This window comes from Triticum aestivum, chromosome 4B (genome assembly GCF_018294505.1).
Source record: "Triticum aestivum cultivar Chinese Spring chromosome 4B, IWGSC CS RefSeq v2.1, whole genome shotgun sequence".
In the NCBI taxonomy this organism is placed as follows: Eukaryota; Viridiplantae; Streptophyta; class Magnoliopsida; order Poales; family Poaceae; genus Triticum; species Triticum aestivum.
In genome coordinates, this window is record NC_057804.1 from 659,040,701 (window position 1) to 659,056,275 (window position 15,575).

General features: G+C 43.4%; 2 protein-coding genes across 3 annotated transcripts in view; one reads left to right on the forward strand and one right to left on the reverse strand.

Annotated features, from left to right (window-relative positions):
- The first annotated feature begins 4,638 nt into the window (after positions 1-4,638).
- Positions 4,639-12,636, forward strand: LOC123093958 (uncharacterized). Of its 2 annotated transcripts, none has more exons than XM_044516019.1 (17): positions 4,639-4,964; positions 5,077-5,160; positions 5,383-5,456; positions 5,756-5,789; positions 5,865-5,923; positions 6,241-6,355; positions 6,449-6,486; positions 6,616-6,713; positions 6,833-6,888; positions 8,756-9,035; positions 9,260-9,375; positions 9,890-9,946; positions 10,787-10,852; positions 11,115-11,189; positions 11,363-11,434; positions 12,218-12,269; positions 12,367-12,636. In XM_044516019.1, exons 1-15 carry the CDS (start codon positions 4,824-4,826, stop codon positions 11,411-11,413), a joined length of 1,344 nt encoding a protein of 447 aa, XP_044371954.1. In that variant the 5' UTR covers positions 4,639-4,823; the 3' UTR covers positions 11,414-11,434; positions 12,218-12,269; positions 12,367-12,636. The 2 variants fall into 2 exon arrangements, with proteins under 2 accessions (XP_044371954.1, XP_044371956.1); XM_044516021.1 differs by having other exon boundaries at positions 4,640-4,948.
- Positions 12,637-13,084: 448 nt separating this feature from the next.
- Positions 13,085-15,575, reverse strand: part of LOC123093957 (CCR4-NOT transcription complex subunit 1) — an 18,979-nt gene continuing 16,488 nt past the window's right edge. The window contains exons 45-52 of the mRNA XM_044516018.1: positions 15,080-15,233; positions 14,797-14,988; positions 14,617-14,721; positions 14,390-14,521; positions 13,837-14,082; positions 13,627-13,728; positions 13,385-13,544; positions 13,085-13,301 (exon numbers count right to left, since the gene is read on the reverse strand). Coding sequence (XP_044371953.1) covers positions 13,407-13,544; positions 13,627-13,728; positions 13,837-14,082; positions 14,390-14,521; positions 14,617-14,721; positions 14,797-14,988; positions 15,080-15,233 — 1,069 coding nt within the window. The 3' untranslated portion in view covers positions 13,085-13,301; positions 13,385-13,406. The remainder of the gene's footprint in view (positions 13,302-13,384; positions 13,545-13,626; positions 13,729-13,836; positions 14,083-14,389; positions 14,522-14,616; positions 14,722-14,796; positions 14,989-15,079; positions 15,234-15,575) is intronic.

Below are 15,575 nucleotides of genomic sequence, written 5' to 3' on the forward strand. Positions count from 1 at the left end.
GGTTTCTAGCAAGAACTTTTCTTACCTACGCAAAAGCCACAACAGTGATATGCCAATTGCTATTTACCCATTATAAGGACCCTCTTCATCGAATCCGGTCCGACTAAAGTAGGAGAGACAGACACCCGCTAGCCACCTTATGCAACAAGTGCATGTCAGTCGGTGGAACCTGTCTCACGTAAGCGTACGTGTAAGGTCGGTCCGGGCTGCTTCATCCCAAAATGCCGCCGAATCAAGATAAGACTAGTAACGGTAAGCAAAATGACCAAATCATCGCCCAGAACTACTTGTGTTCTACTCGTGCATAGAATCTACGCATAGACCTGGCTCATGATGCCACTGTTGGGGAACATAGTAATAATTCAAAAAAATCCTACGTGTCACCAAGATCAATCTAGGAGATGCTAGCAACAAGAGAGAGAGGGAGAGGGAGTGCATCTTCATACCCTTGAAGATTGCTAAGCGGAAGCGTTACAAGAACGTGGTTGATGGAGTCGTACTCGTGGCAATTCAAATCGCGGAACATCCGATCTAGCACCGAACGGACAGCGCCTCCGCGTTCAACACACGTACAGCCTGGGGACGTCTTCTCCTTCTTGATTTGGCAAGGGGAGAGGAGAAGTTGAGGGAGAACTCCGGCAGCACAACAGCGTGGTGGTGGTGGAGCTCGTGGTTCTCCAACAGGGCTTCGCCAAGCACTACGGAGGAGGAGGAGATGTATGAGGGGACGGAGGGGCTGCACCCGTGGAAGGGGTTTGTTCAGCCCTCTCTCTCCCTCACTATATAGGGGGAAGGGGGAGGTGGAGGCGCCCTAGGGTTTCCCTAGGGGAGGGGCGGCGGCCACAAGGGAAACCCTAGATGGGTCTGGGTGCCCCCACCCCTAGGAAACTTGCCTCCCAAGCCGGGAGGGGCTGCTGCCCTAGGGAAGGCGCCCCCACCTCTCCAGGTTACGTGTGATGGGGTGGGAGGGGTGCACAACCCCTTAGTGGGATGGTGTGCCCCTTCCCCTTGGCCCATAAGGCCACCCAACGCTTGTCGGGGCCTCTGAAACTCCTTCCGGTCACACTGGTCGTCACCCGGTACCCCCGGAACAATTTCGGACTCCAATACCCTTCGTCCAATATACCGATCTTTACCTCCGGACCATTCCGGAGTTCCTCGTCACGTCCAGGATCTCATCCCGGACTCCGAACAACCTTCGGTAACCACATACTATTCCCATTACAAATCTAGCTCATCATGCAGACATGACCGAGATACCTCTTCGGCCAATAACCAATAGCGGGATCAGGATACCCATATTGGCTCTCACATGTTCCACGATGATCTCATTGGATGAACCACGATGTCGGGGATTCAATTAATCCCGTATACAATTCCCTTTGTTCACCGGTATATTACTTGCCCGAGATTCGATCGTCGGTATCCCTATACCTTGTTCAATCTCGTTACCGACAAGTCTCTTTACTTGTTTAGTAACGCATGATCCCGTGACTAACTCCTTAGTCACATTGAGCTCATTATGATGATGCATTACCGAGTGGGCCCAGAGATACCTCTCCATCATATGGAGTGACAAATCCTAGTCTCGATTCGTGCCAACCCAGCAGACACTTTCGGAGATACCTGTAGTGCACCTTTATAGCCACTCAGTTACGTTGTGGCGTTTGGTACACCCAAAGCATTCCTATGGTATTCGGGAGTTGCACAATCTCATGGTCTAAGGAAATGATACTTGACATTAGAAAAGCTCTTAGCAAACGAACTACACGATCTTGTGTTATGCTTAGGATTGGGTCTTGTCCATCACATCATTCTCCTAATGATGTGATCCCGTTATCAACGACATCCAATGTCCATGGTCAGGAAACCACAACCATCTATTGATCAACGAGCTAGTCAACTAGAGGCTCACTAGGGACATGTTGTGGTCCATGTATTCACACATGTATTACGATTTTCGGTTAATACAATTATAGCATGAATAATAGACAATTATCATGAACAAGGAAATACAATAATAACCAAATTATTATTGTCTCTAGGGCATATTTCCAACAGTGAGAACCAATATGAGCATTCAGGTTCCGCTATTGGTTATTGACTGGAGAGGTGTCTCGATGATGTCTACATAGTTCTCGAACCCATAGGGCCCGCACACTTAACGTTTGATGACGATTTGTATTATATGAGTTATGTGTTTTGGTGACTGAATGTTGTTCGGAGTTCCGGATGAAATCACAGACATGACGAGGAGTCTCGAAATTGTCAAGAGGTAAATGTTAATATATTGGAAGGTAGTATTCGGACATCGGAAGTGTTCCGGAGTGTATCGGGTACACATCAGAGTATCAGGGGGGTTACCGGAACCCCCCGGGGAAGATATGGGCATATGGGCCATAGGAGGGAGGCACACCAGCCCACAAGGGGTGGCTCGCCCCCCACCAAGGAAGGAGGCCAAATTGGACTAGGGAAGGGGGCGGCGCCCCCTTTCCTTCTCCCCCTCTCTCTTCTTCCCCCTTTTCCCCTTCGATAAAAGGAAAAGGGAGGCTGAATCCTACTAGGAGCCCAAGTAGGATTCCTCCTACTTGGGCGCGCCTACGGCCGGCCTTCTCCCCCTCCCTCCTTTATATACGTGGGGAGGGGGCGCCTACAACACACATCAATTGTTCCTATCCGTGTGCGGCGCCCCCCTCCACAGTTCACGTCGGTCATATTCTCGCGGTGCTTAGGCGAAGCCCTGTGCAGATCATATCACCATCACCATCACCACGTCATCGTGCTGACGGAACTCATCTACTTCATCGACACTCTGCTGGATCAAGAATCTCGAGGGACGTTATCGCGCTGAACGTGTGCAGAACTCGGAGGTGACGTACGTTCGGTACTTGATCGGTCGGAACGAGAAGACGCTCAACTACATCAAACGCTTCTTCTTTCGGTCTATGAGGGTACATGAACACACTCTCCCCCTCTCGTTGTTATGCATCTCCTAGATAGATCTTGCGTGAGTGTAGGAATTTTTTGAAATTGCATGCTACGTTCTCCAACAGTCACCTGGTTTGAAATGAGCTACTAAGTTGTTACCCTAGTCCCAAATATGATTGCTTTTGATAAATATACTTCCTCCGTACCATAATATAAGACGCTTTACTAGTTCAAATTGAACTGCAAAAACATCTTATATTTTGGTAAAAAGGTAATACCTCTTAAAAATGAAAATATATTGTAGATAGATTTTCTCCTACTTTACCTTTTTAACATAACTTCTCTATGGATAAGCTTCGTCCACTGAATGACATAGTAAGACGTACCTAGAAACGAGAAATACTAGAACTAAAAGCATCTACAGTCGGATATATCAAATATGGCCTCAAACGCCCGCACGGGTGCGTCCGCGGCAGTGGTCAGGCACATCTCAAATTTCATGAGTTGTATCCGGACATCTCATACTAGATTCTTGAATACATACAAAGACATCCAAATGAAATAAACATACGTACTACGTCAAAGCTACTCCTCGTCGGAGATGTCGACGATCTCCGTGCCCGGCTTCGGCAACTGCAGCTCCGGCTCCTCTGGCACCTCCGGTTGCTCCGCTCCGGCCTCCTCCTTCTCTATCTCCGCGTCGAGTTTGACGAAGAGCGCGTCCAACGCCGCCTGCTCCTGCCGGAGGAACACCCGATTGGCCTCCACATAGGCCTCATTTTGAGTGGACTCTAGGATGGCCTGCTGCTCCGCCATCTCCTCCGATTGGGACGGCAAACTCCACCTCTGTATGCTACTACCGGAGGAACGCCCGGTTGGCCTCCACACAGGCCTCATCCTGGATGGACTCTAGGATGGCCTGCTGCACCGCCATCTCCTCCGATTGGGATGGCGAACTCCACCTCTGTATGCTCCTACCGGAGGAACGCCCGGTTGGCCTCCATATAGGCATCATCCTGGATGGACTCTAGGATTGCCCGCTGCTCCGCCTACTCCATGTTGAAGCCCAACAGCTCTAGCTCCGGCTGCTCCGCCTCCTCCACCTCCATTGAAACCAGCTCCTCTCCCTCCTCTTCTCCCAGCTGCTCCTCCTCCTCCTCCTCCTCTGCCTACTCCATGTTGAAGCCCGACAGCTCTGGCTCCGGCTGCTCCGCCTCCTCCACCTCCATCGAAGCCAGCTCCTCTCCCTCCTCTTCTCCCGGCTGCTCCTCCTCCTCCTCCTCCAGTCGGCGAGTCCGGAGGCAGCCAAGCAGCGATGCGGGAGGCAGATTAGCCCGGGCACACACACACGGGCGGGTGCCCCCATCTTTGGGCTGGATATGATGGGTGCCGATCAGCCCGGGCGTTTGAGGCTCATTTGAGTCAAAATTCCGCGACCGGACAATGATCGGGCGGCTCGCCCAGGCGTATGTTCGGATCTGAGGCGCCCGGCTGTAGTTGCTCTAAAACTCCTGATGCGCGTATGGCCAGCAGGTGGTTTAAAAGAAAGTAATAAACTTAATACTGTATGTGTTGTTTCTAAAAAAAATGATAAACTTATAGTAGTATTGTTTAAGAAAAGTACTACCTCTAAATGTAAGACGTTTTTGATAGTCTTATCACATTTTACTACTCCTACTAGATTATTAGAAACAGAGCGAAGTTTTCTTCTAGAAAAAAAAATACAGTAAGAAACTGTGTCCGATTCTGCAAAGCAGACGCGCGTGCGGACGACGCGACGCCACCCGCCGACCACCGCCGCACCGCCGAGCGAAGAAGAAGAAGCGAGGCGGCGAGGGCGAGGCATCCACCCCCGCCCCGATCGATCAGGCCGCCGTCGCGCCCTCCTCCGCCCGATGCAGGACCAGGCCGGGGCCGCCTCCGGCTCCGGGGATCCGGACCCTCCGCCGCCGGAGCACGCCGGCGGCGAGGGCGGCTCCTCCTCCGCCGCCAGGCTCCCCTCCCGCAACGCCTCCTCCAAGTACGACTTCGTCAAGGTCCTTCCCTCCCCTCCCCTCCCCACCCAGGCCGGATCCCCCATCCCTCCCTCACTCCCCGCCGTCCGGGCTCATCACGTTTATCACTTGTCTGCCGTGGTTGCGCCGTCAGGTCAAGGTCTGGCTCGGGGAGAACGCGGACCACTACTACGTCCTCTCCAGGTTCCTCCTCAGCAGGATGCTCACCGTCACCAAGGTCCCCCGCCCTCCTCCTCCTCCTCCTCCTCACACCAATCCTTCTCCCACACCTTAATCATTTACCATTGCCATGCCTCTGTTTTTACTGATTATGAATAGTGAAAAATATGCTACGCTTCCAACAAGTTACTGTTCTAGTTTCGATGTCAAGTACCAACGAAGGACAGTACAAAGGTGTAAGCTAACAGCTTTGGCCATCTTTTTGCGCCCCCTTCTTCAGATTCCGAACCACGTCGCCATTAAGATTGCCCTTGAGCTCAAGAAGCTGCTCGTCGACAACAGCCTTCTTGATGTGTATGTTTGTTCGCCCTTCACTCTATATTTTTCGATCCTTATGTTGTTTATGTTGAGCTTCATGCACTAGCCAACGCAACCAAAAGTCCGAACCGATGGAAAAGGCTAGACAATTCACATATACACTTCAACAGTTTCCCACGTGTTATTCTTTTGTTTTCTAATGATGAAAGTGTCGCATACATAATATTGTCGAATCATTATTGTTGTCATGATAACAAATTGAATACCTAATTTGTGTATCATCATTCATCAATTCCTGATTTTTAGACTTATATGCTAGCAAATGTTTTCTGCAGTTCACAGAGTGACTTAGAGGCCAACCTTTTCAAGGTGACTACCTTTAACTTCATTTAAATAGACATGTTTGTTATTTTGTTAACTTAAAAAATACTAGTTTATTTACAGCTAATGGAGAAAAGGGGATATGGAGAGGACTACATTAATCGGTATAAGATGATGACAAGGTGTGTTGTTGGAGGAAAGGCTGCTCTATTTTGAATAATATAATGTTTGGAACCTTACTAGAATAGGCTCCCTCGGACTTATTTTCAATTGTACCTTATTAATGATAATGAATTCCATAGTTTAAGGTGCTAACCTTATACTCCCTCTGTAAAGAAATATAAGAGCGGTTAGATCACTAAAGGAGTGATCTAAATGCTCTTATATTTCTTTACGGAGGGAGTATTATTGTTGTCTTCATGTCAAGTCTACTTTGCAGAAGCTTTACTTCAGTGTCATTTTGATAACATGTTTATGTTCTATTTATCATTAACTGCAGATTCCATCATCAAAGAGTACCACTAGTAATTTTGGTGTGTGGAACTGCTTGCACTGGAAAATCAACAATTGCTACACAGCTAGCTCAAAGGCTCAACCTACCAAATGTTTTACAGGTTTATTTTCTCTTCCCATTGTATGTGCCATATATAAGAGTCCTGTTTGCTACCATTGTCACCTTGACTACATTTCTTGATTATAACATGTAGACAGACATGGTTTATGAGTTGTTGAGGACATCAACAGAGTGAGTTTCTTTTCCTCGTCTCGGTTATTCTCTGCCATATGAGTTGTTTGCTGTGTCTATGGTTCCCCATTTCCAAAACGTGTAGTCTGTGAATACTGAATAGATTACTGATCTCAACAACACATGCAGTGCCCCGCTAACTTCAGTACCTGTCTGGGCTCGGGATTTTAATTCACCTGAAGAACTTATCACTGAATTTTGCAGAGAATGCAGAGTTGTTCGCAAAGGTATTTATTTTTTGTGTGGAAAAAAGGGTTTTGTATTGCACACATAAAAGCTGCTTGCTTTGGATATAATTAGTTGCAGGCACTCATTTTTTGTTTTGCTTGCTGTTCACATTTACCAGGTTTGGCTGGTGATTTGAAGAAAGCAATGAAAGATGGGAAGCCAATTATAATAGAGGTATGTTGTTATGCCTTACATGTTTCTCCTGAAACAAAAAACCATATCTATGGGTTGCACTGTGAAATTAATTTTGTGAAAATACCTCAGCTCTATATTGTTTTGTCATTTTAATTTCTACAGCATGGTGTTCAAATGCCTGTTCGATTGGATATTATTGAGTGGAAACTGTAGGGGAGGGCCCAGCAGTAGGGTTGGATACTATAGAGGACTTTTTCTGCACATTGAATACTAACTGACACAAAAGTCTTCAGTTCTACTGTTTCTTAATTGTACAGTGCCAATTAGTATGTGTAGACATGTCATACGATGTTACAGCGGTCATTTTACATTGATCGCTACCTTCTATTGCAAAACAAGATGTAATTTGGGATGGTTATCAAAAACTTCTACCAGCCATTTTGCTTGCATTTCCCATCATCCAACTTCACTCACAACACTAACTGGTCTTTTGGATTTTCTTCTAGAAGGATGTACATTTGTCCTTGTTAGTGTTCCGTGGGTATAATTGTGCAAGCATGAGCAGAGGATGCAACAATGAAGGGAGGCGTCAGTAGCTGATATGATATTTTCCCAAACATGCCAACACAGCAACATCGTTATGTTAAAATGGAATTTTTTGTTCACATACATGTGGTATCCTCTCTCCTGTGGCTTTCGGCTTTCGTGCCCAACCGCACCATCCATCACCCTCAATGTCTCGCTCTCTGTCAACCATGTTGCCATCGCTAGCTTTCGAATGAATCAGAGGCTCAGAGCAGATCATTACTTTCTGCTCCCTCCGTCCCAAAATTCTTGTCTTAGATTTGTCTAGATACGGATTTATCTAGTCACGTCATAGTGTTATATACATCCGTACCTAGACAAATCTAAGACAAGAATTTTGGGACGGAGGTAAATATGATTGTGTTCGTGTGTATTTTAGCTATTTACTCTTCCATCATTTTGTCTTGAGAGTATTTGTTCAATTACATGGCATGCATACGAGTACCGTCGGCGGTTGAGAGCATGAATGGCGCGGGGGATTCGTGGATCACTTTTCTTTCTACCCCTTCTGTGTGAGACAGAAAAAATATTTGGCTGATAGTGGGCCCAATCTGACAGGGCCATTGGGCACCTGCATCCTTTTTGGAAAAAAAATGATATGGAAATACCAGCTAACCAGTCTGGAGACAGGCAAACTGGCATGTATCAGTGTCATCCATAAAAACCTATGGAAGCGAAAACGGGAGTGATAAAATGGAAAGTCACAACTTTTTAATGGAGGAGACAAGAACAGAAAAATGTTTAAAAGCGGAAAAGCCCAAGTTACCCTTCTTTCCTAACCTGTAAAGACTCGGAGGCAGATCTGTGCTGCATTGGTTTAAGCTGTCTATATTTGCTTCATCCGTCACAGATCTTCGTGGATCGAAGTGAAGTGCACGCATATATATGTGTGAACATAACACGTGTACAGAAATTGCTCGTTGATAGCACAGCCCACTCCAGCTTTTGCGGCATGGCAGAACTTCACTGGCAATTAAAATTATTTTCTTTTGGAGGTGAATAATCTGACAGTCCACACATTTCTACTGTTGCTCAACATGGTTAGAAGCTTTAAAAAAAAGATCCTGCATAGCTCTACACTACCACATTTACTTTCTAGCACTTGTTGCATTTGAGATTAGCTAGTGATGTCTGACCAGTAGTACAAAGCAGAAGATGGATTTTGTTGGGGATGGTGGGGTGACCAGTAGTACAAAGCAGAAGATGGATTTTGTTTGGGATGGTGGGTGGGAGCTAGCCAAAAGATCTGTGGCATCTGTATTTAGTTAGTGTGCCCCACATGTGTAAACTATGTCTAATTTTGGCTGATATTTGACTTCAGGGAATTCATTTGGATCCAAGCATTTACCTGATGGATGAGGAGAATGCAGATGACAATTCCAGAATAGAGAAAAAGGTTGAATCTGGAAATTCATCCATCTCTTCAGAAAAGAAAACTGAACAGCAACCAGAAAATGGTCTACCTGAGAACATTCTAAAGGAAGATACCTTACAAAGCCAGGACTGCCTGCCTGAGAGTAGGACCAGTGAAGGGCTGTCTGGTGCTGACAGCCATGAGATTACCTCTTCTGATTCTGAAGAGAAAATTTTCAAAGCTGAAGGTAAGTCAAATTACTCTGATAAATGTGATCCGTATTATGATGTGTGGTCAGTATGACACAACAAGGCTGGAGTATGCCAAAGTAAATCTCTATTTCTTGTTCTAGTTGGTGGAAAAATATAGTATCTGGGGAAGTAAAGGATCAGATCCTGTATGGTTCTTACAGAATACTGTACTCTGCCATGTTCAAGTTGGTGGCCAGTCACTATTCTTTTTACTTTGTAGGCAATGGACAAAAGGATTTGGACCAACAGAAGAACAACAGTGCCAAGAAGGACAAACCTGCTGCTGAACCGATAGTTGTTCCAATTGTGTTGAGGATGTCTGATTTTGATCACAAGGTGTGTTGTCTACCTGGTTTATAAATTTAAATGTGTTTCCATATATTTAATTTCTGGGTTCATACATCAAACCAACAAACCTACCTCCATGAAAAGTTTGTTTTGCGTTTCTGACCTCTCCAAATAACCAAGTTGAAGGCCTACCTTTCTTCTCTTTCAAACTGGTTCTTTCTCTGAAATTGCTCTTGCCTGGAATAGGTGCAGCGTCCCAGTTATAATTTCTAAAATATATCCAGAACGCATATCTGGCTTCCATATTTAATATTTTCTGTTTTGCGTTTCTGACCAATAACCAAGTTGAAGGCCTACCTTTCTTCTGTTTCAAACTGATTCCTTCTCTGAAGTTGTGCTTGCCAGAAATAGGCGCGCACCGTCCCAGCTAGAAATTCTAAAGTATATCCAGAACACGTATCTGGATTTCATATTTGATATTTTCTGTATTTTACACACTCGTATTATTTGGTTTGTTAGCTCATTTCATTCTCGTTCAGATTTGCTTTGTTTGTTTGTTCAGGCATTGTTAGAGGAATGGATAGCCACTAGAGCTATCAGAGATAATTGCCTTCCTCAGGTATTCATTACAAAGCTTGAATACACAAGTAAATTACTGTTTTGTCTTGGTACTATCCTGTAAAATCATGAAAACTTGGAAGGAAAGCTCCAAGATGTCTACCGTCTGACTAGCAAGTGTGTTTTGTTTTTATTATCCTCGTTTTAAGGCTATACCGGCAAGCATGCCGAGTCGTTACTAAATGCCAATCTATTGGTCTATATCTTTTACAGAAACCATGAATTGGTATTGGTGATGGGAATTATCCGTATCATTGATACAATTACTACCAATAACCATCTACTCCCTCCGTCCGAAAATACTTGTCATCAAAATGAATAAAAGGGGATGTATGTAGATGTATTTTAGTTCTAGATACATCCCTTTTTGTCCATTTTAATGACAAGTATTTCCGGACGGAGGGAGTAGCTCTGTGATGCAATTATTACTAACAACCATCTTAGCTCTTTGATGCAGTTACTAGTAACAACCATCTAACTCTGTTATAGTCCTGATATCAGAACATACTCCATCCGTCCCAAAATAAGCGCTGTGGCTTTACGTTCAAACTTGAACTAAAGCCACAGCGCTTATTTTGGGACAGAGGGAGTATATGCAAAGTGGTGCAGCATACTTTCCCTATGCTACTTTAAGTAGCCTTGTTTAATGAAATATGAGCATGAGATAATTGTAACTCCTTGACATTCCCCAATCTTTTACCATCTCTTTGATGCTTAACACGAGTGTTTGAATTTTGAAGTGACATTACCCAGTACCGAGTATCGTATTTCCTTTTTTCTTCTTTCTCTTGGAAAAAAAAAACTGCAGGTTAGCATCTGACTTTTAGTTGATGTTGTTCAGGATCATCGAAAGCTTATAAACAACCTCAAACTTATTCAGGATTATCTTTGCTCTTTTGAGGCACAGGTAATTTTTCCTTCATCGGTCAAAAGTGTGAAATTCGTTCCTTGGCAATGACCCATTTGTCAAATTTGTCATGTTTAAACTGCTCCCATTAAGAGCTTGAAATCTGCTAGTCATGTTTTACTTCAAGATGTCATTTTTTTACAAGAGCTGTTTACCCAAGGAGTCAAGGATCATGTTGTTTCTTGTATTGAATCACCATCTTTTCTAGTTTAGTGTTTGATTGTTTTTTTTCTCCTCTAACCTACTGTCTAAATCTGATCAGGGATTAACTGTTGTTGACATCTCAGCAAACTCTTTTCCTCAAACGTTAGATTGGCTTCATGGCTATCTTCTTCAGGTACCTGAGAAAAATAAGCAGATTTATTTTCTTAAATTGCAATTTTGTTGATAAATGTTGTTATGTCCAAAGAAGTGCTTGTGCTAACACATATAGAGTCCTGTCATCAGAAAGACCCAGCTACTTTCGATCGATTAAAACATTATTTCTTGACCTTATATCTTTTTTGACAGTGCATTGAGCGCGGCCTTCTGGCTGCATGTTCAGAAGGCCCCAAGCAATAGGAAAACCAATTAACATGACAGGTATCTGCTTTAATAGAAGGCATATTTCTGGAAAGTACTTTGTTTTCCATTATTGACATGTTTGTTTGCTAAAGTCTCTTATGTCGCCTATTCTTTAAAAACGGGTTATGGGAAAAGCTTTTTTTGATCAGACCTTGGCTTGGTATCTGTTGCCACCTGGTACCTTTTTTTGATCATTCATTTACCTAGTACTACCTCCGTTTCTTTTTAGTCTGCATATTAGGTTTGGTCAAAGTCAAGCTTTGCATAGTTTGACTAACTTTATATTAAAAAATATCAACATTCACAATATGAAATCAACATTTTCAGATGCACCATGAAATGTATTTTCATATTATATAGTTTAAGTATTGTAGATGTTCATATTTTTTAATATAAATTGGTCAAACTTTGTGTAGTTTGACTTTGACCAAAACTTATACGCGGAGTAAAAAGGAACGGAGGGAGTATACAAATGGAAATAAATTCATATTTAATATATGCATTTTTTTAATCTCAGTAACATTGTAAGGGCCCGCAACTTGAAAAATATCATCCAATTACAAGGACGACATTTGACCATGCATATCTTGTCCTAAGAAAAATAGGGGGTTATTTAAGATTGGTTGAGGTCAAAAAAACTTGTTTGTGAGCGCAGAAAACAAATCTCATGTACCACTTTTCACCATAAAAAGAACTCTTGAGATGATTCTCCCGGCAGGATTGTGCCTAAGCCCTCAAATGTGATGTGATCATCAATTTAGAGGTGCATATTCTTGATTATATATCTCTCATGTGTGGCAGATTTGAGTGCCGATGTAATCCAGATGGCTTGGAATCCTAGCAGAACCGAAAGGTATGTGTTGGTTTTATGTACACGTTTAACCCTGATTACCTCAAACTTACCTTCACCATGTGAAGAACTAATTTTTTTCCGAGGTTGCCGCTTGCAGTTCTCATAAGCACACAAGGCGATGTGAGAGGGACTCGACGGAATTGCTCGGCGTGCAATCTGTTAGCATACATGCAATCTTTTTTTTTTCACTTTGCTGGTTATATGTAACGTGTATGATCTCTCCCTAGCCATGGGTTGTTTGCGTTGCGTTGGGCATAATAGAGTATAATCTTCTTCCTGAAAAGTTCCGCATGTGTCAACTAAGTGGTAGCAACTTGTGCAAACTATGAAACCATTACTGGGTTAATCATGGCCACATTATGAGTGAGAAATGGAGTCCCAAATCAGAAGGGGGTCACGTCAGTGTCACCTATCCAACCAGACGCCACCAGCCTTGCATCCCAACATCTCATTCTTGTTGGCCACCAACATCGCCAGCCTAACCAGCCGCAGCACGTGCTTTTGCAGCATTTGCGACACTCTTATAGTGGTTGTAGCACTGATGATGTTGCACCAAGAGAGACGGAACGGAGACCATCAACTGCCAGTTCATAGGTTGATGGGATCGCATTGGCGACACTCTTATAGTGGTTATAGCATTAATCAGTAACATTACCGACCATGGAATCTAAAGTTGATGGGAGGCAGGCCCGTCGGATCCATTTAACCATGTACTAAACATACATACAAATAGTCAAAATAAAGGCGGCTCTTAACTGTTTTCAATTGTTGCATGATATGTTTATTGCTCAGGGAACAACAACAAAATCTAGACATGGCTAATACAAACACCTGAATTTTACAAATATAATACGGGCAGTACCCCAACGGGCTAATATTTGCATTCACTGTGAAACGTATAATGGTTAAGGGTTTCACCACGCAATATCCAGTTACAGAAGAGACGCAATACTATATGATACTAGAAAAGAAATATCTGTGAGCAAGTCAACCGCACGTCAACCCATCAGACCATGACAAGCAGCCATATACTCCCTCTGTAAACTAATATAAGAGCGTTTAGATCACTAAAATAGTAATCTAAACACTCTTATATTAGTTCACGGAGGGAGTACCATTTACAAGAAACTAACTACATTAGTGGCTGACATCAGAGCCATCATCCACTGCTTTTCCAGCGCCTCCACCGCATGACTTTGCGACTGACTCAAACAGCTGCTTAATCTCGGGTGCGCAGTGTGTGAAGGCTCGGTTCCAAAAGTTGTAGCGCGGGTTCTGACGCAGACGCATTCATTAGTCACCATTGCATTGTGGTGCTAGAAATGAATAAAAACAAAAAGAAGAAGAAAAAAAATACCTTTATCAGCTCGATGAAGGTGATGAGTAATCCCCAGGGGTGAGGACGATTCACTATCAGCCGTTCTAAGAGAACCCTCGTCACCTGCTCCTGGATATGTTCCTGCAAATTCCAGTTCCAAACTCCATTGTTAGTTAGGACAAAGGAAACAAACTAGATTCCTGCTCGCTTTTGCACCAAACAAACAAAAAAAACTATAAAAAAAAATACCTGGCTAGCTTCAGCAAATAGATACAGAATGATGAAGGAGAAGTAGTGCGTGTGGCTATTCGGGTAGCGCAGTTGGTTTGCAATCGCATTCAAAAACAGGTGGCGCCCCTCTGTATCCAAGTTCGTTACAAGATATCTGAAAAATTCAGTCGCAGTTTCGATCTGAAAAATATCCATTGTACTATGGTTAATCTGCTGTGCTGACGCAGATGCATTTGCCTTGTTCGCTTGCAGTTGTTGCACCGCCTGAAATTTTATTTCCAAACAGCAGCAGCTTAGAATGACATACAACAAATAAAGTTAGCAAAATGGCAAACTCACAACAAACTAACAAATAAAACAAAAAGGAGGCACAAGATTACTGTTATTCTATATTAGAGAAAAATAAGAAAGCATGTAAGACAAAAGAAGAGGACAACCTCACGTGTGCGAAAGAAAGAAATTTGTGACGGTTTTTTTTTCCGTAGGAAACAAGAATTGGTCTATGAACAAGTACTCAGAAGTAGCTACTTCTACTGGTAATTCCACCGCATGAGATGAAAAATAAACTCACTTGGATGCCAATGTAGAGAACAAGCGAATTCATCAGAGGCACATTGTAGCGTGTCCCAGCAACATTAGCTTCATTCTGAGGCAGCAGCAACTTTTGCTTCAGATCATTCAAAAAGGATGAGCCTTCTGGTCTCTGCACAATACAAGTAAAGATTCAACAAAGCTTTTAAAATGAGGGTCCCAGACAACACAGCAATTCAGCATATCAGCATATATAAATGCTATCACCTTAAGATACTCATCGACTTCAGCCTTCATATGCTTTGACTTGAGGGCACCATCAACATCTGACATGATTCGTGGAGGTAATGAAATTTCAGCTAGCAGATCAATCTGCCACAGAAACAAGAGTTAGATATTGTCTGAAATTAGGAGAATGGAAGGGTGTGGAAGTCTCTTTAGATAGACCTTCAAATTAGGGGTAGATGGGTCTGGAAGTCTCATGTTGCGCGGAAAAGCACTGAGAATGACATTGCGCATTTGAATGCAACTGGAAGGGATCACGTCACAAAAACTGAAGTGATAGTCACACAGAAATTCAGGAAAGTCATGGAGTAGTACAAGCAGCACTCTCATAGTTCCTTTGTACATAAGGTGCACCTAAGTAAAACAAACACAAAAGATATAAGAAGTGGCTCATAATTACTTGAACAAGACAAATGCAAAAAGTGATTGGAAAGAGGGGATTAACTGGTTCTAATAGGTCAGCAGTTCTCAAATATGGTTCCATGAATTTGAACAGATCAATAAGTAGCCGTTGGAAAAAAGGCCACCCTTTTTGTGAATTGCCCGTCAGCAGTCTTGCCATGAAGGTTCTATGACTCACCAACTCAAGCCAAGCAAAGCTGCAACAGAACAGTGTTAATCAGATTACCAAAATATTACCAATACAGATTTCAAACAAGCACTGCTAGGTGAGGCCAGCTTTATTAAAAGGCGTTGGGCTGGTCATCTTGACGCAAGGTCTTATATCCAAGTAAGAGCCATGCTGTGTTTGCTGGCTGCTACTTGAAACTGAGCACCCAAACCAATCCTGATAGCTAATAACCTTGCGCATAATAGCCACACAGCAAGTAGAGCACAAGGACAATCGAGTTGACCTTTTGATGTGGGACTGTGGGTTAACAATTACATAATCAATGGTGTACAAAAGAAAATTTTAACGAAGCACTTAGAGAAGGAAAATC

Coding starts and splice junctions, on each gene's coding strand:
- LOC123093958 (XM_044516019.1), top strand. CDS start 4,824: ATGCAGGACCAGGCCGGGGCCGCCTCCGGCTCCGGGGATCCGGACCCT. Junction 5,457..5,755: donor GACAACAGCCTTCTTGATGT/GTATGTTTGTTC, acceptor TGTTTTCTGCAG/TTCACAGAGTGACTTAGAGG. Junction 6,889..8,755: donor GGAAGCCAATTATAATAGAG/GTATGTTGTTAT, acceptor ATTTGACTTCAG/GGAATTCATTTGGATCCAAG.